This window comes from Phasianus colchicus, chromosome 1 (assembly GCF_987193195.1).
Source record: "Phasianus colchicus chromosome 1, bPhaCol1.hap1.1, whole genome shotgun sequence".
Classification (NCBI taxonomy): domain Eukaryota; kingdom Metazoa; phylum Chordata; class Aves; order Galliformes; family Phasianidae; genus Phasianus; species Phasianus colchicus.
The window spans coordinates 75,967,299-75,992,193 of record NC_143436.1 but is presented as its reverse complement, the minus strand read 5'-3'; the positions used below and the strand labels follow the sequence as shown (position 1 = coordinate 75,992,193).

Here is a 24,895-nt window from a genome sequence, read left to right as displayed (position 1 = left end):
GATGTCCTTCCTGCAAGGGAAGACAATTTGTTCAGGTTGTTGAATATTGTTCATCCTTATCTATCCGTACCTTAACTGCATTCATGACTGATACAGGTAATGTGGCGGTAACTGTACTTAGCAATGATTCCACTGAGCAGTTGGGGCAAGGCCACGCTTTCAAGTCTGTTTCCAAGCTCTTTATGTTTTAATGGCATTTCAATATGTCAAAGTGGTTTGGTATAAACATTTGCATTCTTTTAATGCTAAAAAAATCTGAGACTCAAAAACAGCAGCATGGGCTCATGTTTCTGTAATGTAGTAAGAGACTGTGAAATTTCGGCAGCTAGCTGGAGATCTTCTCACATCTAGGTTCTGAAATGCTTTGCTTAAAGAGAAACTGGAACTCCTGTGATTTATAGCAAAACTTCTGTCTAGGAATGTGTGTAGCATGTAGCATTCATCATAATATACGTTTCAGAAGTTCTTGCTTCCTTTTGGGCACCAGATGTTACTGTTGGTTGTTTTGTTGTTTGTAGAGACACCTGTATGGTGCAACTGGAAGTGACTGCATTGCTTTTACTGAAGGGAATGCTTCCTCTCTGAGTCCAGTAGTATAAACAATCTTACTGCTAAGCTATGTCAGTGAGCACTGTTTGCTGTTCCTGCTTATTCTTAAAGACTGTACTAAAGACTACAAAGTGTCAAGACTTATCCAGAGCTTTTGTGAATATAAAACTGAAGCTCTGCTTAAAATTAACCAATTCTCCTGATGTACAGATGGTTGTCAGAAGACTGAATCATTTCACTTGGGACGTGCAATATGCTGTCCAAGCTGTGGGCATCACTTGCTGTTTGGATTAACATTCTGTAGCGATTTCTGAGGTGAAATTCTGTACTACTAATTTTGTTTCTTTGAATTTTTTAAAATTTATTATTTAGTCTTAAAATCCATTTAAGAGAAAAGAAATACGGAGTTAGTATCCTTTTTCTCCCAGTTAGTGAATAATTTGATAATTAATATGCTCAGTACATCTTCAGTATGCCTACTATTGGTGAAAAACAGTGAGATACTGAATGATAAAACTCATCAAACTACACCCATATGACAGATGTCTTTTATTTTCCTGAGGTTCAGTAGCAACTTGGATGTATTTTCCCTTTTTTTTTTTTTTTTTCCTGCCCAAAACATTAGAGGAGGCAACTTTTTCCCAGCATGTCAATAGCATATAGGCTTTTTAGCATAGTGGAAGATGCTACATTATTTTGACTCATGCTTTTTATGACGACTTTTTATTCTTTGTTATTTCCTTTGGCAAGCTTCAAATCTGCTTTCCTTCACTCTAGTACTCTGTGAAATCTCTTCCTGAGCTCAGGAGTATTGACCCTGCTACTTCACCTTTCTCAGTGTACAGTGCAGTAGCCTGATGAAGATCACGAACTAGGCTCCAGCCATTTTCTGGTGTTTTTTTGTTGTTGTTGGTGTGTTTGTGTGGAGCTTTTTTTTTTTCCACATTTATTTATTTATTTATTGCAGATACATGTATGCGGTAGGCCTCACACAAGAGGCACTGAGCTGTGGAAATGGATTCAAGCAAGATGTTCAGTTATAGAGGCGCCCTTCTGGGGAACAGCCCACTGAAAATTGAGATTAGTGGTAGAGTAGGTTTTGTGCTAACGCAGCCCTGGCCATTGCACTGAGTTTTTTCTTGAGTGCCTGACCAAACCAATGTATATGCAGCCTCCAGGTAGAAGTGGGGATTTTCCTACACTGGATTTTGTATGGAGGAGGGTAGAGTTAGCCAGCTTCTGCCATCCTTGAAGTATGCTTGAGCTGTGTGGCAGCCCAGCTGGGGCCAGACATCCATTCACCACCCATCAGGGGGCTTGGCTGCCCCAGAGGTAAGGCAGCAAGGTTCATGCAGACCTTGTGGGCTGCAGAGGGCCAGTAGGCCAGGCAGACAACCCAACTAGTAGTGCATGTTAGTGCAGCTCCAGTTGTCAGACCTGTAATTGCAGGGCAGGGTTTTCTCAGGTGCAAGGCTGTTTACAACAACATGGGTGTATGCACCTTGTGCTCCCACCTCTATGCGCCTTGTGCTTCCACCTCTGCCCTGGCACAGGCTGGGGAGCTGGCTGGAAGCACCTCCAGCTCCTCTGCAGAGGGAAGGCAAGGTGAGGGCCAGGAGGCGAAGTCCATCCCCAGGTTGGCAGGAGGGGGATCTCAGCACTCGTCTAACTCTCACTTTTCTTAGGATTAGTGCTCTGTTTAATTCCCTGGAGTTGTTGCACCTTGTTTCCTGGCTAACTGTAGAGCTTGTCTGTGCTAGACAGCACTTGTTATGTCTTCTTTTTTTCTTGGGAGGAGGTGGGGAGGGAGAGTGAGTACTTTCTGTTTAAAAACTGAAGAGTTTGTCATGTCCATCCAAGTAATTGACACATGCGGGAAAGAAGACTGATACATTGTACTTTGTAATCTGAGAAAACTGTGCATAAACATGTACCATTCCAGTAATTGCCTTGTCTGCTAGTGCTTTCACTGCTATCTAGTTTTGTGTAGCTGGCCAACTTGCTCATCTTTCCACCCTAAAATTTAGTGCCCCCTATTGCAGTAAAACCAAGTACTACCCCTTTTTTTCCCATGCTGCTGTGCAGCTCACTACACCCACTCATTTCCAGCTTGCAGCTTGTCACGGAATTAACTAGATCAGTTTATGCCCGTGACAGGGGGCAGTAGGCCCCTGCCCTCCCCACCCCCCGCCTGGGCCCACAAAATGGGAAGGAAGGGGGAAAAGGAAAAAAACAGCGGCAACAATCTATGGAGGTAAACTTATTTTACTAACTATGATATCGGAATGCAAAATAATACAATATAATACAATCTAATTGAAATTGAGACTAATAAATCAAATAAGATATGAGAGAGAGTTCCCGAGACCGAGTCAAACCTGAAAAAGCTTGGAACGGCTAGGAAAGCACCCTCCAGCACCCACTGCCAGGCAGTAAGAGACCGCCCCACCCGGAAGGGTCAGATCCCATGACTTCCGTAATGTATAGGGATAGGTACATAGAATTAGAGCATTAACACTTTAATTCCAGTACATGATGTTTTGATGTGGAATATTGAAAATCAAATAAGCAAAAACCAAAACCATGACACAGCTGTTTTGCTAGCATCAATTAGCATCACTGTGCACTGTTGTTTGCATACAAGCTCTGAAGTCCTAGATTTTTAGGTCCTCTTGGCAAAAAAAAGTATGTTTCTGTGCTGGAGTGTCTTCCTGATGCTTGTGGAGAGGTAAAAGATAACTTATGAGGGCTGGCAGCAGTGAGATACAACAGAAGCCCTCTGGGACAGTTTTTGAATGGACCTATCAATTTATAATTTCAAAAAACAGTATGTTTTAAATATTTACATCTATTCTCAATTTCAAAAATCCAAATACTGAGTAATCTATTTTTATCTGATTTTGGAAAAAAATAAGTTTTCAAAAAAGAAAACCCACAAGAACAAACATGGGAAAAAGGAACAAAGTTAACTGGTTAACTGATTAACTCTTTTTTTTTCTTTCTTCTTTTTTGGTACATTTTTCTAAGCCTTAAAATGATGAAAATCCCCATGAAGCTGCATCAGGGTGGATGAGGTTGTACATTAGGAAAAGGTTCTCAACTGGGAGGGATGTTGGCCACTGGAATAGCCTCTCCACAGGGCAGTGGTGATGCCACTAAGCTGATGGAGTTCAAGAAGCATTTGTACAATGCTCTCAGAAGTATGGTTTAATTTTGGAGTGGTTTTGTGTAGAGCCAGGAGTTGGACTTAGTGATCTATTCCACTTCAGAATACTCTGTAACTGTATGATTGAGATATATACATGCATATAAATATATATGTATATACATAATGCTTCAGGTCTGGAATCATTGATTTCAGAGCAGGTATACTGTTTCACTTGACATAAGGAAAAATATTAGTGAAACCAACTTAAAGGTCAGGTCTATCCTGGCCATGGAGCTGGATGGGGCAATTAGTCCAGATGTAATCATGCCTATAGTGCTTTTACCTTCTGTGTGGAATAAGCACAATTAAATTGTTACTGATCTCAAAGACTGCTCTTTCCATGCAGAGACTTATCTTTCTCTGTGAGTCTCCCTAGTTGAAATTGTTTCCCTTTTGGGTTTGAGAGGAGTCACCATAGCCAATACTTTTCATAAATTGCACTTTGCCCATGTACAGAATGATCAGTGTCTCTACTCCTGACCAAAGTCACTTTCTGGATTTGCGTTTAAAACTTAAGAGGCACTAGTAGTTTTATTTTAGAGTTATAATCCTATACTGTAATCTTACCTCAAGTGTTTGTCTCAAGTTTTTGCCTCAGTCATGGTGTTTTTCTCAACATATAAGTATGTATTTTGTTTTCTTTCCCCTCGTCAGCATTAGTATCTGTTTTTTAAGCCAATTAGTTCTACTAATTCATTCTGCAGTACTAACAGAAAAATGATTTTTTTCTTTTTTATCTGAATGCATCATGGGATGGTCTCTGAAGATTCAGAGGGAAGGGAAGTACCACTCCCTTGGAAGCTTGCAGCACTGCTGGGGAAGCCTGGAATTCTGCAGTAGCTGAAAAAGAGCATCATGCCCTTCATGCATCAGTTGAAATGAACATCAGCCCACTGGATTCTGCAGAGGGAGCAGAGCTCAGCATACCTGAAGACTGTCTTTCTGCTCCAGGAGAAGCAGCAGAAATGCCAGGCAGACCCTCTAACCCTGTACAAAAAGTGCCAGCAATACTGGAACAAGAGCATGGTGATGCAGATCCTCAGAAGAGACTCTCAGAATGGGAGGGAGAAACGATTTTAGAGGGTGGACTGGATTGTTCATTTAAACTTAAGCAAGGGGAACTGGCTGACCTGGAAAGCAACCAGGACTTTTCCTATCTTAGCCCAATCCAGGATGTACCAGCTACTGGCAATGCCATCTCACAGTCTGTGGACCTCAGCACTGAATGTTCTCAGTTCCAGACAGAACTGGCTTTTCATGTCTCAGATCCTCAGACCCAGTATCAAAAATCTCCTTCGGCTGATGACATTTCCTCTCAAACAGAGGCACCTAAGTGCTTCTTGGTTTTTAAAACCATTTCGGAGGGGCACTATAAGGCTGAGCCATCTCTGGTTAAGGTAGAATCTTTACAGGAGATTGATGCTAGTGCAGAGCAGAAGCGAAACAGCAAAAAGGTGGCACTGGCAACTGATGAACGGCCTACCTTGGGGATACCAGCAGAGGACATGGCTAAACTTTACACTTCTGAAGATGGTAAGGAAAGCAGAAGAGTGCTCCAGAGTTGGGAAGAAAATACAGAGTCTTGCTATCAATTGACTTCCACCTTAACAGATGACAGCCAAATAAGCTCACTACAAACAGGAGGAAACATCTCAGCTTGTGAAATAAGGAGTAGCAAGCTGTTCAAAGACCAGGGATCATTAATGATTCTTAAGGAAAACCCATCCACTACTAAATGCATTCAGCTTGAAGATGATTGCAGAAAGAAAGACAGCAGACCTACCTCTTCAGTATCATGTGTTTTCTACAAAAAGGATACTGCTAAAAAAGTTAAGCGAGTGAATACTTCACAACATAAGGAAACAACACAGGAGGAAGCAGTGTCTGAACTTCAGCAGGAACAAGAGAAGAAAGAGTGCAAAGACCAGAACATGCAAGAAGAAGGAAAATTTTTGAAGCCCCAAAAACAAGAAAAAAAGGAACAAAATGAACAGAAACAGCAACTACAGAGGGAAGAGCTCAGACTGAAGACGCTGTCATCAGCTCTCCTTTCAGAGACACTTTATATGCCCAGGCATAAAGTGGACTTCTGTGGTTTGGAAAATGTTTTTTTGGCTGAGCAAACTGGAACAGCACTTCCTGGGGAATGTGATTTCATGAGAGAGCATCTTGCTGAGAGTGTGCTGCTCAAAGCTCATGTCACAGCAGTGGGTTCTAGATGTCAGAAACCTTTTGCCAGCCCTTTCCCATCAGAGAGCCTGAACCTAGTGGGTGAAGTTCCAGTGGTGCCTCTGCATGTGTGCCATATCCCTGACCTGGAAGAGCTGGAAGACACTGTCCACGTTTCCATCGGCAGTCAAGATGGTGTAGAAGTTGACAGGGATGACAACATAAGGCTGGGTGGGGATGCTCTCTGTGCTGACAGAGAGCACAGTGATAAACCTGGAAAGGCTGCCCAGATATTTGACAAAGGAGAAGCACCACACTGTGGAGGAGTGGCAGCACCTTCTAGCGTAGAGGACCAAGAGGCTTCTGTTCCAGTATGTTCCTCCACTGGTACTGAGAAGATGGACCCAATTGATCCTGTTGATCCTCATCCCATTACAGAAAACTTACGAAAAGCTGAGTTTCGTGACTTTGTTTCAGATTTACCCTTAAAGCTTGCCTTTGTGGCTTCGATGTCTGGCCTACAGCAAGAGGACACCAGTGGAGGGGCCCTGGTGAACCATGAGGACTGTCCTAGTTCCAGCTTGAACAAATTGCCATACTCTATAGAGAAGCATGCTAACCAGGCTGTTTCTGTGTGCATGCAGGACTTGGCATCAGTGGAAACTATTGTTTTAACTGCTGATCCAGAGGAGGGCAGTGGTTCCTACGAACTGCTTGCTCCTGAGGAAGACTTTCATGAAGACCTTAGTGTCTCATCTTCTTTCTCTGTAGTATATGCAAGCTCTCTTCCTGCAGAGAAGAGCCTTCCTGGGAACAGAGAAACTCTGTTTTTTGTTGCAGAGCCTCTGGAATCAACTCAAACATGGGGCAGGACTTCCACTCCCTTGAGCCAATCAGAAACAATTCTGCAGTACCAATATCCACCAGAAGAAAGTGCCATTATGCAAGAAGATGAAACTGGAACAAACATGTTTCATGAAGCACAACAGGTACCTTTATTTGATCAGTCTGACTGGAATCCTGGATCTAGAATCTCAAGCGTCCTGAGCACCCTAACTTGGCCCCCTGAAGGAGATACGGTCCTTGCTGTGAACCAGGGAGGACAACCTCTGTCTCCTAAGCCTAACACAAGCCTAACTCTGGTGTCTGAGCCTGATGCCAAACACATTCCTTCCCATGTCCCAAGCCCTGTTCAAGCTCAGGCCCCTGCACCTAATGCCAATCACTGTGTCCAGCCTCTAGCCCATGAGAGTCACAAGACACTGACTCCTGTACCTGACTCCAGGCCACATCTGAAATGTAATATGGACGATCGTGACTTACTAGCCCTTACTATAAGCCATCCTTTATGGACTACCGCTATTGTATCTGATGCTAACACTGCCACCTTTTCTCCCGATAGAAGTCTTACAGACAAAGTTGTCTTTGTTCCAGCAACTGAAGAGCACAATTTCTGTGTCTTGGGTACCCGGAATACAGAGGCTTCTAATGACTCAGGGGTCAGTTTGTTGGCCAAAGGCTTTTCTGCTGTTGGAAATGAGGCATTGGCAAGCTGTTCTGACACCAGCACTGAAACAATGATTCAGCACGTGGGTGTACAGCATGAAAAATCCTCACCTGACTACCTTTCATGGTCCTCATTGGAAGATTTGGGAACATTCACGGACTCCAAGAACAGAGACTCTCTACAGTCCCTTCCAATGCTAGCATTCACCAATCCAATTCACTTTCTCCAGCTAAGCCCTCCATCACCACCAACCACTCAAACAACCTGCCAGGAAGATGAGGTATCAGGAGAGCTGCAGTGGGTGCAGCAGACAGACCTCTCTGGTGTGGGCACAAAGAACATCCAAGCTCCATCAGCAATTACAGAGAAAGCAGAAAGTGAGGGAAGAGTAAAACAAAGGCTAGAAGAACAAGAAGAAGAATACCATTTGGTATCTCAATTAAAAGAAGAAGTACCCAAACATTTACCTTTGGAAAAATCATCAAGCTGGCCAGACAAAAAAACAACTGGGGTAGTTGCAAAAGAGCCAAGAGCCAGTCAAGAAAGTCTGAGTAAGTGCAGAGTAAAAAGCAAGGACTGGCACCGGCAGGGCCTAAAGAGGATATCTGTACCACCAGCCGTCTTGCAGGGTGAGTCCATCCTCCATCTCCAGCTACTCTTCTTCCCTCTGCAAAACTTAATGCAGATAGCAAAAGCCTGAAGTTAAATAGGCAATGTGATAGAAAGTCATGAGAGTTGAAAGTGTGGCAGTGCTTTTGTGCATTTCTAGCAGTACTTGGAACTGCAGCCCCTTGTGCTGCTATCACACAGCTCTCTTCTAAGCTCCTGTCTGCTACCTCATGATAAGTGCTTCCTGCTGCACATAGGGACTTAGTTCTCCTGCTTGCACTAACACCTGCAGCAGAGATCTTATTTTACTTTCTATTCCTTCTCTGTGTTTATTGATCTGCACCCTCAGTAAGTTTGCGGATGACACCAAGTTGCTCTGAAAGTAATGTCTTCTATTTATTTCCATGTAAACTACAGCAAAGAGTGCAATAATGCTGTTTGATAGAGCTAATTCTTAGCTAGAAAACACAGTTTTTCAATGTAGCCACCACCAATAGCTGTGCATTTTTGCCAGCAATGAAGAAGAGCCTGCATGATGCACTTGTAGAGTCTTTACTAGCGGAGGAGAGGTGACCCTGTTGCCCCTGCTTCAACACGCCACCCACTGCCTCACTTTGCTAACATCCACTGTTTGATCTCCATAAACATGAGCAAATGTCAATGAATATCAGTGGGTGCAATTTTTTCTGTATGGAAGAATTCAGTTCCACACCTTGGCATCTGACCCGGAGCGTATGAAGCCATTTTGTCAGACTGCCCTCTGCTGCCATCTGTTACATAGCAACAAAATGTAACAGAATATTGATGAAAAGGTTGAATCTCTATTGCCATACCACACCATCATGATCTGCCTTGAACGTCGTGGGCCAGCATAATAACATAGAAGGCAGTACTTTTGGAGTAGCCCTCATGTAATATTTTAAACATACTTGCTTTTTTTCTTAGAAATTAAGTTTATTTTCCAACCTCCACAATGTGCTGGAGTTCTGTTATGGAGGGAAAGGAGGGAATGGCTGAGGGGCACAAAGAGTTTGGTGGCACACTCAAATCATAATTTCTTCATGTATTGGACCTGTAAATTTTTTGTTCAATATTTTAAAACATTCAAGGCAGCAGTTTTTTTCCCTGACTTATATTTACAGCTCAGTCTCTAGTCTCACTTCCTTTTTTTGCTTCTGATGAATTTATATGTAATTTCTCCACTACTTATTTAATTAAGCCTCTCACAGAATGAAAGAGAAGCCCACATTTTCTTCATTTTATATAAACAGATGCTGTCTCAAACAGCTGTTTGTAAGCAATCAGGGCACATAAATACAAGTTTTGGATAACACCTATCATTCTCATGCAGGTGTCATCCTTTATAAAACTCTAGTAATGTGTAATTTTGTTACGTGTTTGGTATTTCTGTTCTGGATGTCACTGGGAGTTTTTGGAGCTCAACATCTGCAAAAGCAAGTCCAGATCCTCAGATACTTGGCCCAAGTTGCTGAAAAGGAAAAGGCAGCTTGCAAATATAAGGCCTGCAGGCAGTATCTTTGCTTAGGCAACTGAAAATCCATGTCTTAGAGATACTGTCACTTCTGAAAGTATCAGCCTTTCTATTGGTATGAAAAGCAAACGTGACTAAGTAATAGTTCTAAAGTATAAGTAATGCCAAGGATTACAAAAAACAGAAATAAAGTTCAGGAGGGCATTTGTGCTGTAGACTTAAGACTGTTGCATAGATAGGGTATGATAAGTGGTATCTGTGCCTTCTGTGATTTTAGCTCGACTCTACATTTGCATTTGTGTTTATCTTCTAATTATCTTATATAACAGAAGTCTGTCCTGTTCATTCAGAGGAAGAAGTACAGAAGGTGCACAGGGAACCACCAGTCAGTTCAGAAACAGTTATATTGCGGTAAGTCTCTTAAAAGCTCCATTGATTTTGGCCTCATGTCTGTGTAGCACAGATACCTGATGCTCTACCATTGTTTCTGAGGGGTCCAAATGAAGATAATAAGTAGAAAACTATGATAAAGTGACTTATAGCTATGTTCCTCTCCATGTCCTGTAGGAGAGGACTCCATTGCAGCAGAAGTATTTCTGTCCAGTGAACAGTATTTCCATCAAGCCAAACTTTGTTCTTTCTAAAGTATGTGGAGCTTGAGCTTGTTGGAAAGAGAGGGCCTTGTGCCAGATCCATTACTAAGATTTGGGTTATCCATCACTGGCACTGTGCTCTTCATTTTCTCTGTGTTTGCAAATCCTTACTCCCTGACAGAGAAAAGAAACCTGCAGATACAATGGGGACCTTCAAACGACGGCACTCCAAACTCATCAACTCCTGTAAGTATCTTCTGCTTGAAGTGCTATGGCAGACCGCTGTCTTCTGTCATCTCCCACCCTTGCTGTTGGTTTTGTCACTTGGGAGCATTAGAAAGGAGCATTTAGTGGAGGCATTGAAGCCATAGTCATGGTCACCACTTGGCTGATAGTAGATATATATGGTTTAATGTTATCCTAACAGTTTTCTCCAGACTGAAGTAGAGGACAGATAGCTGCCATAGAAAGTATAAAAATATATGCCTCTCTTCACAGCAAAGTTGCTGTATCAAGAATACAGTGATGTGGTTCTGAACAAGGCCATTCAAAGCCAGAAGAGAGTGGATTCTTTTGCAGAGGATGCAGAATCAAGTTTGCCAAGCTCACCGAGGCTACGAAGGAAAGTGTTGTCTCCCCAGGACTCATATTTGCAACGTCTGTCAGTGTCATCAAACGCATCCCTCTGGCAGGATATCCCCATGATCCGGGGCAGCAGAATGCTACTCAATATGTCCCGTGATGAGCAGAAGCTGCAAGAGGTAATGGATAGATGTAATAAGGTAGATCGGTGGCTTGTAGTCAAGGAGAATGCAGGACAGTGGTTAAAGTGGGAAGCAAAAATGCCTGATGTGGGAATGCAGTGGTTGAATGCAGAGGTCATTGTCTCATGTAAGCAGTTTGGGAATGTGTCAGTGCTTATAAGTAGTACAGTGCTGAAATTCTGCATTGTTGATGGAAGGAGCACAGAAATAAGATGAAAATTCTATCAGTAACTTCATGAAACAGATGCTAGGAAATTGGAACAAGAGAAAACAAGGAATTTTGAACAAGTTTGATGCAAAAGAGAATTTTAAAGAGAAGACTGAGCTTTCTCCCACACTTAAGCTTATGAGAGAATTGACCCATGTGTGCTGCAGGGCTGAGGGGGAATGAGAAGATGTATATATGTATTCAGCAAGTTGGTACATGGAGTAACAGGTTACGGAAGATAGGAGGGACCAAAAAGTGGATGGAAGAAACTTGAGAGAGAGGGAAAAAAACAACAGCATGTGAAACATGAAGGAGAAAAAGAATGTAGGCAGTGTGGATGCTGGATAATTTATGGGAGCACATAAAATAGGGGACTTAGTGAAAGTGGAGCCAAGGAATGAAAAGTAAAATTAGAACAGGTAACTATTGTTTTAAGTCATACTGCAAGCTGTCTTTCATTTCTAAAGTTTCTCTTCTTTTGTAATTAATTTCACACATTGCATACTAAAAAGTTCTCTTGCTTCGTCCCATCTCCACCTAATAAGATTCCTTCCAGGCTTGCCTGGTCTGCTGATGTTCTGCTCCCTTTTTTCTTCTCTCAAGGCCAAATTTGAGTTGATAATGTCTGAGGCTTCCTATCTGCGCAGTTTAAATGTGGCAGTAGATCACTTCCAGCGATCTACGGAACTCCAGGCAATTCTCAGTAATCAGGAGCGTCAGTGGCTTTTCTCACGCCTTCAGGATGTACGTGATGTCAGTGCCAGGTGAGATTACGCCCCCTTACTTTCACATCTAACACCCTCCGTGAAGTGTGAATTACAGCCTTGAAACACTAGTTTCTATCAGTAACATCTCTCACTCCTGTTCTGTATGTTCACTGATCTTCGAGTTGGATGTACAAGCGCATAGCACTTTGTGATTGCATATTAGTGTTGCCCTCAAAGGGAGCCTTCACCTTTTTAGGTGATAGGACAGTGCAAATCTTGATTAAGTCCTGGAAATGATACAACTGTGTGCAGAGATCATTAGAGTCAGAATGTTTGAAATGCCATGTCTTATTGACACTAACTACAAACAAGAAACTAGACCTCAGTCCAAACCAAACGCAACTTTTGCAAAATACATGTGGAGAAGATGCAGCTGCACAATCCTGAATCAAATATAAGTAAATAAGGTTACAGCCATAATATGACAGTACCTAATTTGAAATCAATTAAATGTAAGTCATAAAACATAGATCTGACCCTATATGCAAGGAATCCTCTTTGATTCTGTTTTTCCCTGCAAGGCTACTATGGTTTGCTCTGTGTTTTCAGTTTCTACCAATTCTTTTTGGTGATGTCCTTATTTGCTATTTTTTCCTGATTGTAATATTAGAAGTAGCAAATATAGCTTCTCAGGAGCAAATTAGAGGGCTGGGCAGTTGGCAAATGCATGAAAGTCGCAAGATTCAGATTGTATACCTGGGACAGGGCAACCCTGGCTGTATGTACAGGCTAGGATACAAGAAGCTGGTGAGCAGTTCTGCAAAAAGTGATCTGGGTGATAATTAGTTCAGTCTGAGTCAGCACTGTATCCTGGCGGCCAAAAAGGTGAACTGTACTCTGGGGTACATCACACAGCTGATCGAAGGAAGGCATTGTTCTTCTCTGAGCTGGTGTAGCCTCACCTTGAGCACTATGTGCAGTTTTGGATGCCATGTCTGTATGAAAATGTTTTCCTCCATAACCATGAGGATAGTAGAGGATCTAGAAGGCAAAAAGTATGGGAAGCAGCTGGGGTTCATTGTTCAGCCTGGAGAAGAGGAGGCTGAGAGGAGGCCTCATGATGGCCTACAGCTCCTCGTGAGAGGGAGCAGAGGAGCAGGAGCTGAGAGCTCTGCTCTGTGATGACAGCAACAGGACTAAAGAGAATGGCTTGGAGCTGCATCAGGAGAGGATCAGGTTTGGTATTAGGCTCTTTGCTGAGGGTGGTTGGGCACTGCAACAGATTGCCCAGGAAAAAAGCGATCATTGCACCAAGCCTGCCTGAGTTTGAGGAGCATTTGGACAGTAACATTCTCAGACATAGGGGTTGAATTTTAGGTGGGGTTGTGTGCAGCCAGGAGTTGGACTTGATTATCCTTATTGGGTTCCTTCCAAACAGGATGTTCTATGATTCAAAGAGGAGCAGTAACCCATTTTGCTTCTGCCTCTTCCTTGATGTCTACCCAAACTGTCATTGTACAGGCACTATGCTCTCTAGAAGTAGAGTTATCTTGTGCTTATATGTGAGCTATCCAGATTTTAGAGAAATGAATATGTTCCTGCTACTACTGACACTGATCACTCTGCTCTATATTTCTCTCTCCTTCTATGGCACCACAACTGTGTGCTGCAGTTTCCTTTTTGACTTGGAAGAGAAGTTTGAAGAGGACATGTTCACCTTCCATGTATGTGATGTGGCTCTGAAACATACTCCTGAGTTTCGCAGGGTGTATCTACCATATGTAACAAACCAGACATACCAGGAGCAAACCTTCCAGCGGTTACTGTAAGTTTTTCATTTGTTGAAACCTTCTACAGCCTCCTACTTGCTTGATGCACTTCTGATGTGCATGTTTCAAGTAACAGGGCATACAGCAAGTATGATCTGTTTGTTGGTACATCTGTTGGTGCATCTGTTTGCAGTACATCTCCAGAAGAAAAGGTGGGAGCCTTCTTCAATTCAATAGCATTTGGAACAGAAGGTCTGAGATGCCGTAAAACTCCTCTTTTGAGAGGAGAAAAAGAATAACTGAGGATAATGTAAGAGAATAACATTCAGTAGAAATATTCTACTGATGGCAATTGCCACGGCCTTAGAGCAAAAATGGCTGTCCTAGACTGTTGTTTTCAGTCTGAGGTTTTCAAACTATCACCTGAAAATGATAGTTAAGAAAAGTATGGTTGCTGCCATTAAATCTAAACTGGTTATCCAAGAGTGTTTGAAATTGATTGAAAATCGTAAGGCCAGACCATCACTAGTTTCTCTTGCTGTCGTCTTCTGCACTCAGTGGCACAATCAAGCACTGCTCAGGCTCAGTCATGAGCAAGGTTTCCTTAGCACTTCTGCACTAATTCCATCAGTAAAAACCCAATCCTAGTTGACGATTCTGAGAGAAGTCACTGTTGGAAACATTCAGGCACTGGGTGCTGCTGAGTGGGAGACATTTAGTCTTACAGTTGGTTTCCTTCAGTGAAGGCTCAGTTCTGTACAGAAAGAACCTTCAGTATATCATCTAGGGCATTGTGGGCCCAATAGCTGCTTGTGAGATACTTCTACTAGGCATAAAAGGTTCTTTTCCATCTCTTCAAATATACAATTTGGCTGTTCTGGCAGTAGATGCCACTTGCATACCATTGTTCTTGTATCTGCTGCTGCCCGAGACAGAAAACTGGATTGCAGTGCCTGTTTCTAAGAGGTTAAGCGACACATTAGAGAGGAAGGCAGGAGTAATACTCCTCCCAGCAGTAGCAAGATTGTGGAGACAGCTTTTCCACTCTCTGGGTAAAGCCCCTGGAGCTGGGCCATTTGGTATTAAGAAAGGATACAAACCACCACTATCCTGTGAAAGGTACCCTTTTTGTAGGTGAGACTGAAACATAGATGCTACTTCTGGTTATCCCAGAGTACTATATCACAAAGAGAAAAGATCAAACAAGATCGTTGTAGTGCTGCCCTCCTATAGCTGTTAGAAACCTATACTTATTCTGACTATGCAGAGTGGTCCAGTTTCTTGACATCTCTTGCTCCAGGGCCAAAACATGACTGCAGTGACTGGCAGACCCCAGCATTCACTGAAATCTGGTACTCTTTCTCTGCTAGAAAGACTATTTATTTGCTGTAATGCCTAGATATTCTTTCTCATTTACACTCCCACAGGAGTGGGAATGCAGGATTTCAACAAGTCCTGGAAAGACTGGAAAGTGATCCAGTATGCCAGCGCCTCTCACTTAAATCCTTCCTCATCCTCCCTTTCCAGCGCATCACTCGACTTAAACTCCTCCTACAGGTAACTGTTCTCATAATCAGTTTTTCTACACTTTCTTTTAAGCTGACCCTTCTTCAAGTCTGAAAGTCACATAAATATGAACTAGCATCAAGCACTAGCAGGAGTGGCTGCATACAGCTCTTCATGCTCTGTGTGATAAGTTTGGCTGGATGCCCTAAAGCAACTCCATTGCATTTATTGTGAATATGCCTTTCCAAAAACAAAGCAGGCATTTGTACAATGATAAATGGGTGTGTTAGACCAATGCCATTAATTGATACAGTCTCTCCTGTGAGGCAGTGTAGTTTTGTGTACTTGTTAGGACTTAGTTGTAACACTACAACGATTACATACCAATAAGTAATTCATGGAGTATCTCTGAACATGTTTTAAATTTTATTTTATTTTATTTTATTTTTTATTTTATTTTATTTTATTTTGCTTCCTTCTAGAAGCACATGTTCCCTGGCTGCCCTCTGGAAGGCAGTCTATCTCTACTCTTTGCGTGCAACATTGTCTCTCTGGAACACTCCTATTAAGTCAACATGCAAGTCCCCAGTGAATCAACCTTGAGCTCTTCCATGGAACTTCTTTTTATTATTATTTGAGCCTCTTTTGAAAAGGAGAAAAGGGATATCAGGCAAAGAATTATTCTGCACTTAAAACTGTGCTCAGATTAGTGGTTGTCTCCTATATCATGTAACTTATGGAGGATAGTAAACTCCATTTAAATTTTCAGGGATGTCCTGTTCAGTGCAGCTTGTCAGCTGCATCCTGCCTCTCAAATTTCTGGCCTTGTTATCTCCACATCTCCTGCCACTACTTCACTCTGTCTTGAGGCTAGTATCTTAATGTCTCCTTGTTTCTTGAGCCTTCTTAGAGCTCTGCTCTTCCTGTCTGCATTATGAAAAATGCTTTTTCTCATGCAGAATATCCTGAAGAGAACTCGGCCTGGGTCTGAGGAGGAAGTGCAAGCAACACAGGCCTATGATGCACTTGAAAAGGTAAGGCTGTCAACCTGTTCTCCACAGCCATACACAGTTGCAGAGCACCAAAGTGTCAGTATATGCTTTTTCTATTGACCCTCACACTTGTCACCCTTGTCAATGGCCTGTATTACTGATTGTCACCTATAACAAATTACTGTGTTCCTGTGAATCTTCTGCATTGAGCACTAAGACAGGACCTAGCTGGGATGCAACAGAGTCTTTGCCAATAATACTTAACTCAGGATTCATCTTTCCAGTTGTCCAGTCAGTAGGTTGCAAGAGAGGTAAATCTTTGGAGACCCCAAAATAGGGCACTCCCTTCTCTGCATGAGTCACCAAAGCAATGGAGTCATTCACAGGAACTATGCAAGACAATTCATTGAGGTTTCCAATAACAATCCAGGGCAACATTAAGCAAGCTTCTAACAAGGATAAATCAACTACTTCAAGGCAAGATTAGGCAACTTCCTAAAAATAATTAATCAATGTTATGGATAAAGGATACTTTGGCACTTATCAAGTGTTTGAAGGTAAATTTAGGCAATGGCTACTAAAGAAAATGAGTAAAAGAAGATCAAGAGGAAAAAAGAAGGGGAGAGAGAGAAATAGAGAAAGAATGAGAGACAGCGGAAGACAGAAGAGACATCACTGGTCCATTTCAAGGAGTTCCAGTGCTTGCCCACCAGTGCTGGAGAATAGATGAAGGGGAGGGGTGAGCTCATCCAAAGGTTGAATTCTCTATCTGGCAAATAGCAGAAAGTTAAAAGTCCCCTGAAGCTTCTCTCAGGCATCCTTTTATGCCTGCTGGGCTTGCAGGTACACCATCCCAAGGCTGTAAACAAGCAAGTTTGCAACAGTAAGTTTGTAGCAAAAACTTTACTGTGGGGAAAGTAGGTCTCTTTTTTGGACAGAGACTACCCCGTTATTTCACAGGATCCCATACTTCGCTGTTATCAGTCTTTGGTTTGTAGTCATGGCCATGGCCTTGTCCTGAGGTGTTGAAAACCTACCAAGCATACAGAAAGCCTGGAAGCATTTTTCATTTGTCCATTATACCAGTCTCCTAAATGTTCTCTCTCTTTTGTGTTTCTTATGTTTGTCTCTATTTAGCTATTAATTTATCCCTCACTTCTCCAAGAAAATCTTGCTCTAAAAAAAAAAAAACACCAAAACTCAACGTGTTTACTCTATTACATTCATCCTAACTCTCTGTTTATTAAAGAGGCAAGACTTAAAGTCTTCTGAGAGTATTTGTTACCTGCAAATTGTACTGCAAAATTGACTTGTTCCTTGGTAGCCCTTGTGCCCTTGTTCTGTCTAGTCTTCATTTGACCTTCTTGGAGTGTCACTCCCTTTCTTGTAATCACTCTGCAACTCTATACCACAAACCTAAACACCAGTTCTACATGATGCATACCTCCTTAAAATCTGAAGAACTGCATTTGCCTTCTGCACAGATCCCAAAACACTACAGTTTGAGACAGGTGAGTAAGATATCATACATAGAATTCTGTAATTTAGTTGTGTTTAAGCCATCTCTGCGACAATGTCGTGTACCTGCCTTGTATCACCTCAGACAGCTATGTAGGCAGCTTTAAGACTGAAATACATCTGTTGTGTCAAGTCCTCACAGTTACTGTAAAAAGCTCTGGGTTGTGAAAAATCTTGGCCTCATGTTTATCTAATCATCCTCCTGTCTTTACAGTGGAGCATCAAATAAAAGCTCCATCCAAATGACTGGTAATTAAACTTCTGTCACCTGAAAGGAGAAAGAAGTCTCTACTATCCCTCCCAGTATCCCCAAGTTAAAACAATACGTATAGAATATTCTCAGTTGGAAGGAACCCAGAAGGATCATTGAGATCACAGAGACTTCTTAAGAAATTCAGATGAAAACTTCAATGAAAAAAAAAAACAGTCATTGTAGGTATGGATAAGTTTTAGTATGCTTGCCTGAAATTTTCTTTTTTATTTTCCCCTCAGGAGGATGCCCAAGAATTGTAATTTACTGGTTTCTTCATGGGTTGCTGGGAACAATACTGATTCCAGTAGACAGTGCTGCACCTCACTATCACCTATTTTCCTCTGCAGCTCATCAAGGACTGCAATGAAAATGTTCAACGCATGAAAAGCACTGAAGAGTTGATTTACCTCAGCCAAAAGATTGAATTTGAGTGTAAGGTGAGCTTGTCCATGCCCTTGGCCTTGCTCTAGCCTAATATCTCTCATCTCTTTCCTTACAAAGTCACTTGTGCTTTCTTTTGTTTTTCTCCCCTGTATACATCGATCTGCTGGTTCGACAGCTTACGCAGCTGAATTCTTCATGAGTGCTTCCCTTACCCAAACACTTGTGTCAGAATTCAGTTGAAGGTCTCTAACACAAATTGTCCTGGTCCAGCTGAAGAAATGAAAGTATGCCTCCTCTGGAGAAAGATCAAAATCCAAAACTCATGGATACTTTTTCCTTGCATACACTTCACATAAATATTACTTCTGTCTTGTAGATATTCCCACTCATTTCACAGTCAAGGCGACTTGTGAAGTGTGGTGAATTAACAGCGCTGGACTTCAATACTCCAAGTCCAAAATGGAAAGTCACCACCCGTCCCATCTACCTACATCTCTTCAATGACTGTCTGCTCCTGTCTCGGCCAAAGGAGTGAGTGCTTCAGCCACAGTTCTTGGTGTCCCTTGTAAAATGCACCTTTCTGAATCTGTGCTTTAGTGAGAGTCTGTTCCTTCTGCCTGCCAGCAAGAGGCAGCATTTGTCAAGTCACTTCCTAACCTTGCATTACATGAGTATCACTTAAGTGACACTCCTGATATTTTAGTAAAATATACAGTAATATAACTAGGCACTTCATTGTGCAATATTTCCATTCTGTCTATCTCTACAATATGAAACACTTTTAGTAGCAATTTATTGTAGTTATACTCCGTATGGTAACTATTGAATCATGGCCTGAACCACTGATTGAGCATCTGGGGAAATGACTTGGTCATCTCTGGGAGCACAGGCACAGAAGGCCTGAAAGCTTGGCTCCACCTCTCTTAGACCTCATTTAAGGGCTAACTGCCACTGCGGAAGGATCTCTTTCAGAAGATCCCTCCTTTGTGGAGTTTTCCCTTGTGAGCTTAGATGTTTGAGACAAGTAAGCAGTCCTTTTTCATTGTCTTATAACATCTTTCTATTGAGTTAGTCCTTCTGTCATTATACCTCTTGTATCATCTTTCCATCATGTTGATCTTTTTGATTGTTACATACTCAAAGAATAATGATAGTATGAACGTACAAATTAATGAAACAGAAAAAGTAGTTTGAAAAGAGGTAGGTGGGTGTTTTTATTATGCTGTAATCTATTACATAAAACCTTGACTAGACAGAGTTTGCAAAGGTTGTATTTCTACCCTTTTAGTTAAATCTTCTCTGGCCCTTTCAGATTTCCAGCAAAAACAAAGCTTATCGTGCCTGAAGCAGATCAATAATCATTAAAAGCTTCTTGCTTTCCTAACATCAGGGAATTACGTGTACGTACTTGTTAACCTTCATCACCTTAATACTCACAATTTTTGTTCCTCCTCTTTACCTTCAGGGGTGGACGTTTTGTTGTGTTTGATCATGCTGCTTTCTCAGATGTGCGTGGGGAAAAGTGTGAGATGAAACTGCATGGAACGAACAAAAATGTTTTCCGTCTCTTTCTACTTCAGAATTACCAGGGAAAGAGAGTGGAGTTTCTATTTCGCACAGAGACACAGTGAGTTCGCTCAAGGTTACCTTAATATATCCTGATGCCATAACCACTCACCTTTTATGAGCCTAGTGGTTGTCCCTTAACTACCAATATGCTGAAATATAAAGCACAGCTGCTGAATGGAAACTCAAAAATAATCCTTTTGCCATAATGAGCTCCTAATGAATCATGTTGCTCCTTTTTCATCACAGCTGCTTATAGAATACTACAGTGTCATTTCATACCATCAGCCTGCAAAAATGGGAGTTTTTGCTTTGTCCCACCCTTTTTTCCACTTCTTCCCCTACTTCTGTAAGGACCCACTTCCTGACCCCTCCTGTGAGGATGAACATGTGCACACATGCACGTACACACTCTTACCATACTGCTTTCCCTCACACTGAAGTCTGACACATACCTGGTGATGTTTTTCAGTAGTGAGAAGCTGAGGTGGATCTCTGCTTTGGTTCCTCCACAAGGGGAATTGGACCTCCTGGAATGCCCTGGTAAGACTGCTCTGCTATTATTATCAAGAACGGTGCAATCACTGCAAGGTGGAGTATCCCAGAATGACTCCATGGCAGAATATTTGCCTTTACGTAATTAAAATGTATTCATGTTTTTTTTCCCCTCAGTGCTAGGTTCTGTCAGTCATTCTATTTATTTTTTATTCCTCATTTGGTAGAAGATGTGTTATCTCCCTTCCAGTTCTCTGCTCTTCAGTGATTGGGCAGTCTTTTATCCCCTTCCTCATCTGGGCTGATACATAGAAGTTCACTGTTACTTTCTTGTATACCATTATGATCTTTCCTCTCCTATTAGATGCACCACAGGTTCAATGCATAAGGATGTACAAAGCTCGGGAAAATGATGAGCTAGCTTTGGAGAAAGCAGATATCATCATGGTTATGCAATACAGCAATGATGGTGAGCAGAATGAACAATATCTAAAATTATGGTTAGGAAGTTACTTAAGTAGTGTAAAGCTATTGCACAATCCAGCTTCAGATGGAGCTTCTTATTTGTGGTTGATGGTCTGAAAGAATGAAGAGACTTTTTATCTTCATTAAGGAACTTTATGTGGAAGCTGAAAAGGGCTCTAGGCCTTTGTTGGAGTGAGGTTTGAGGGAAGAGTAATGGAAAAATCCTCACCTATTTTGCCTCATGTTGTGTTTGTCCCCACTCCTACAGGATGGATGGAAGGAGTGAGACTTTCAGACAGAGAGAGGGGATGGTTCCCCGCAGAACATGTAGAGCTCATCTCCAGCAAACATGCACGGCAGAAGAACCTGAAAGAAGAACAACGTGTGAAGATTGCCAAGCAGCAAGTCTTCTGCAGGAAATAATTTTACCTTGCTTGGACCTGTGCAGTCTCTCTGCTACAGAGAAACCATCTTTTTTCTATTGTTCCTCAGAATAAGCACCTCTGCAAAGAGTGTAATACAGTTGTGTCTTTTGCCAAAGAAAGTGGGAATTCAACCGGGAAAAAATATTCACTTCCTTTTTGTCACCAGAATCACAGCAGCAGAAGGAAAAATGTTGCATGTATTACTTGCTTTGTGTTAGTGGGGACTTTAATCGTACAAAGCACTGGAATCTGGACTCCTGGAAATGTATTCTGGTTTTACCACTGGCAAGTTACTTCAGAATTCTGCCTTAGTTTTCCTATCTATGAAATGGGGTTTTACTTACCTACCTCACTGGATGATGTGAGGCTAAATTGATTATTATTAGCCTACTGAGAGCTTTGAGTTCCTGAGAAAGAAGGCGCTAAGCACAAAGCACAACATAAGATGAGGAGAATTTTCCGTTTGAATATCTTCTTCATGTCTTGAGAGTATTGATCTCCATAGTATAATTTCTACTTGGAACAATGGGTCTGTTTGATCATACACATCTACTGTTTGTTGTTTTCTTTTCTTTTTAAAAGGTACAGGAAGCGCTAAGTTGAATTCAGCATGCTATTAAGAATTCTCAGTAGCATTAGAATACACACTTGAGTTTTAGAAAGTCTTTGGAAGGCACTGTTATGATTTCCTGCACCTTAAGAAGTATAAAACTGAATCACAGAATTGTAGGGGCTGGAAGGAGCCTACAGAGATCAAGTACAGCTCACCTACAAGGCAGGTCCCCTACTGCCGGCTACACAGGTGGGTGTCCAGGCAGGTCTTGAATATCTCCAGAGAAAGAGAATCCACAACCTCCCTCGACTGCTTGCTCCAGTGCTCCATCACCCTTACCATGAAGAAGGTCCTTTGCATACTGGTGCAGAACTTCCTATGCTCAAGTTTATGGCCATTTCCCCTTGTCCTGTCTCCATTGACTGCTGAAGAACCTGTTCTGCAGAAGTCCACCTCGCTTCTGAACCAGGGTCCCACTAAGCCATCTGAAATGACCCTGTTTTCCACTCTACCTCCCACTCAAAGTAGAACAGTTACTTTTTACAAAGATCTGATATGTAGGTACATGCCCTGTATGAAATAAGCATGTCTAGGCATTTGGAATGGAGGGGCATTTTCCTGCTGCTCCTAGTCTTATAACTGATCTGATACTACATGCACCATTTTGCACACTTATGGTAAACACTGAGATACTTCACCACTGAAGATAAAGTCAAAATATGTGCCAGGGACTCTGTTGCGTTTGTAGAACTCTCCAGTTGTAAGTCCAGTTTACACTTCTGCTTTTGTGCAGAACCTGTCTATTTGAGGACATGCCTTCAACTGTAAAATATTGTTGCTGCTGCATTTAGTTACGTCAATACAACATCAAGTATATGAATCAATACACCAAAGAAAACTCTGTATCTTTCTTGCATTTAATATATTTAAAGAATTATCTTAATTATCCAGCTTTCCTTTTCTATTCTACCTCTACGGAATCACAGAAGGGCCAGGATTGGAAGGGACCTCAAGGATCATGAATCTCCAACCTCCTTGCCCCAGGCAGGGCCACTAGCCTCCTCATTTAATACTAGACCAGGCTGCCCAGGACCCCATCCGATCTGGCCTTGAACACCTCTAGGGATGGGGCATGCACAACCTCTCTGGGCTTCCCTCACCTCATCACTCTCCATAAAGAACTTCCCCTTAACATCTAACCTAAATCTTCCCTCCCTCAACTTAAAACCATTTCCCCTTGTCTGGCTGTTATCTATCCTTCTGGAGAGTTGACTCCCCTCCTATTTGTAGGCTCCCTTTAGGTACTGAAAGGCTGCAATTAGCTCACCCTGCAGCCTTCTTTTCTCCAGGCTGAACAAGCCCTGCTCCCTCAGCCTGTCTTCATAGGAGAGGTGCTCCAATCCCCTGATCATCTTTGTGGCTCTCCTCTGGACGCTCTCAAACAGTTCTGTCTTTCTTGACCTGGGGGCCCAGACTTGGACACAGTATTCCAGATGGGGCCTCACAAGAGCAGAGTAGAGGGGGATAATCACCTTCCTTTCATTGCTGGTCACCCCTCTTCAGATGGAGTCCAGGATACCATTTGCTTTCTGAGCTGCAAGAGCACAGTGCTGGCTCATGTTAAGCTTTTCATCCATTAGGACCCCCAGGTCCTTCTCTGCAGGGCTGCTCTCAAGGACCGCTCCTTCCAGTCTGTATAGATGCCTGGGGTTCCTCAGTCCCAAGTGCAAAACCCTGCACTTTGCTATATTGAACCTCATTAGGTTTACCTGGGCCCACCTTTTGTGTCTGTTGAGGTCCCACTGAATGGCATCCCTTCCTTCGGCTGTGTCAGCCACACCACTCAGCAGTTGCTGAGGATGTACTCAATTATGTCATCATTGTCATTGATAAAGATGTTAAAGAGCACCAGTCCCAAGACAGCCCCTGGGGGTGCCATTCGTTACCCGCTTCCACCTGGACACAGAACCATTGATCACCACCCTCTGTCTGCAGCCTTTTAACCAATTCCTTATCCGTTGAGTGGTCCACCCATCAAATCCACATCCCTCCAATCTGGAGATAAGGATGTGATGGGGGACCATGTCAAAGGCCTTGCTCAAGTCCAGGTAAATGACATCAGTCACCTTTCCCTTGTGCACCAATGCTGTCACTCCATCATAGAAGGCCACCAGATTGGTTAAGCATGACCTTCCTCTGGTGAAGCCATGCTGGCTGTCTTGGATCACACGCTCATTCCTCATGTGATCAAGCATGTCGTCCAGGAAGATCTGTTCCGTGATCTTCCCAGGCACAGAAGTGAGACTCACCCAGGCACTGTAGTTCCCGGGGTCCTCCTTGCTCCCTTTCTTGTAAATGGGAGTGATGTGACCCTTCCTCCAGTCATCCAGGACCTCACCTGACAGCCACAACTTTTCAAATATGATAGAGAGCAGCTTGACAACCACCTCACTCAGCTCCTTCCGAACCCTGGGATGCACGCCATATGACCTCATAGACTTGTACATATTCAGTCTCATGAGGTGGTCTCGGATTTGCTCTGCCCTTACAGTGCCCCCCCATGGGGATTTACCATCTCAGACCCTACCCAGAGGTGTAGGGATGCAGGGCTCAGGGACATGAGAAGTACTGGAATCCTGGCTGCCAGTGAAGACCGAGGCAAAGAACTCATTCAGTACCTCAGTCTTCTCTTTGTCCGTTGAAATCAGTTCTCCTTTTACATTTACCAAAGGAGGTACACTCGCTTTGGCCTGTCTCTTCTGGCCAATGTACCTGTAGAAAGTCTTCCTATTGTTTTTCGTGTCCCTCACCAAGTTCAGTTCTGCCTGTGCCATGGCTTTCCTGATCCCACATCTGCAAGTCCGAACAGCATCCCTGTATTCTTCCCAGGTGACACACCCTTGTTTCCAGAGCTTGTATGCACCTTTCTTTGCCGTCAGTGTGCCAAGCAGGTCCTTGCTGAGCCATGTCAGTTTCCTACCTCCTCTGCCTGCTTTCTTGTTCAGAGGGACAGAGAGCTCTTGTGCTCTCAGGAAGGCATCCTTGATTCTTTATCCTTTAATTCCCATATACATTGTGGTATAGCTTATTTCAGCCTACTGATGTCAGTAATTGTAGCTAGATTAAGAAAAAAGAAGTTTTAGTCCTAGTAAATTCATGCACT

General features: G+C 42.6%; 1 protein-coding gene across 6 annotated transcripts in view; it reads left to right on the top strand.

Moving 5' to 3' along the window:
* Positions 1–24,895, top strand: part of ARHGEF5 (Rho guanine nucleotide exchange factor 5) — a 37,914-nt gene extending 13,019 nt beyond the window's left edge. For 4 of the 6 annotated variants that reach the window (XM_090148189.1, XM_090148179.1, XM_090148200.1 and 1 more), the window contains 14 exons: positions 4,524–8,062; positions 9,864–9,945; positions 10,309–10,373; positions 10,626–10,888; positions 11,703–11,863; positions 13,479–13,631; positions 15,003–15,132; positions 16,041–16,115; positions 18,192–18,281; positions 18,605–18,759; positions 19,694–19,855; positions 20,267–20,337; positions 20,654–20,758; positions 21,023–24,895. In XM_090148189.1, the coding sequence (XP_090004315.1) occupies positions 4,524–8,062; positions 9,864–9,945; positions 10,309–10,373; positions 10,626–10,888; positions 11,703–11,863; positions 13,479–13,631; positions 15,003–15,132; positions 16,041–16,115; positions 18,192–18,281; positions 18,605–18,759; positions 19,694–19,855; positions 20,267–20,337; positions 20,654–20,758; positions 21,023–21,177 (5,206 nt within the window). In that variant the 3' untranslated portion in view covers positions 21,178–24,895. Of the gene's footprint in view, positions 1–4,523; positions 8,063–9,863; positions 9,946–10,308; positions 10,374–10,625; positions 10,889–11,702; positions 11,864–13,478; positions 13,632–15,002; positions 15,133–16,040; positions 16,116–18,083; positions 18,282–18,604; positions 18,760–19,693; positions 19,856–20,266; positions 20,338–20,653; positions 20,759–21,022 lie in introns of those variants that run through there. The other 2 variants (XM_090148184.1, XM_090148205.1) reach the window with 2 other exon arrangements.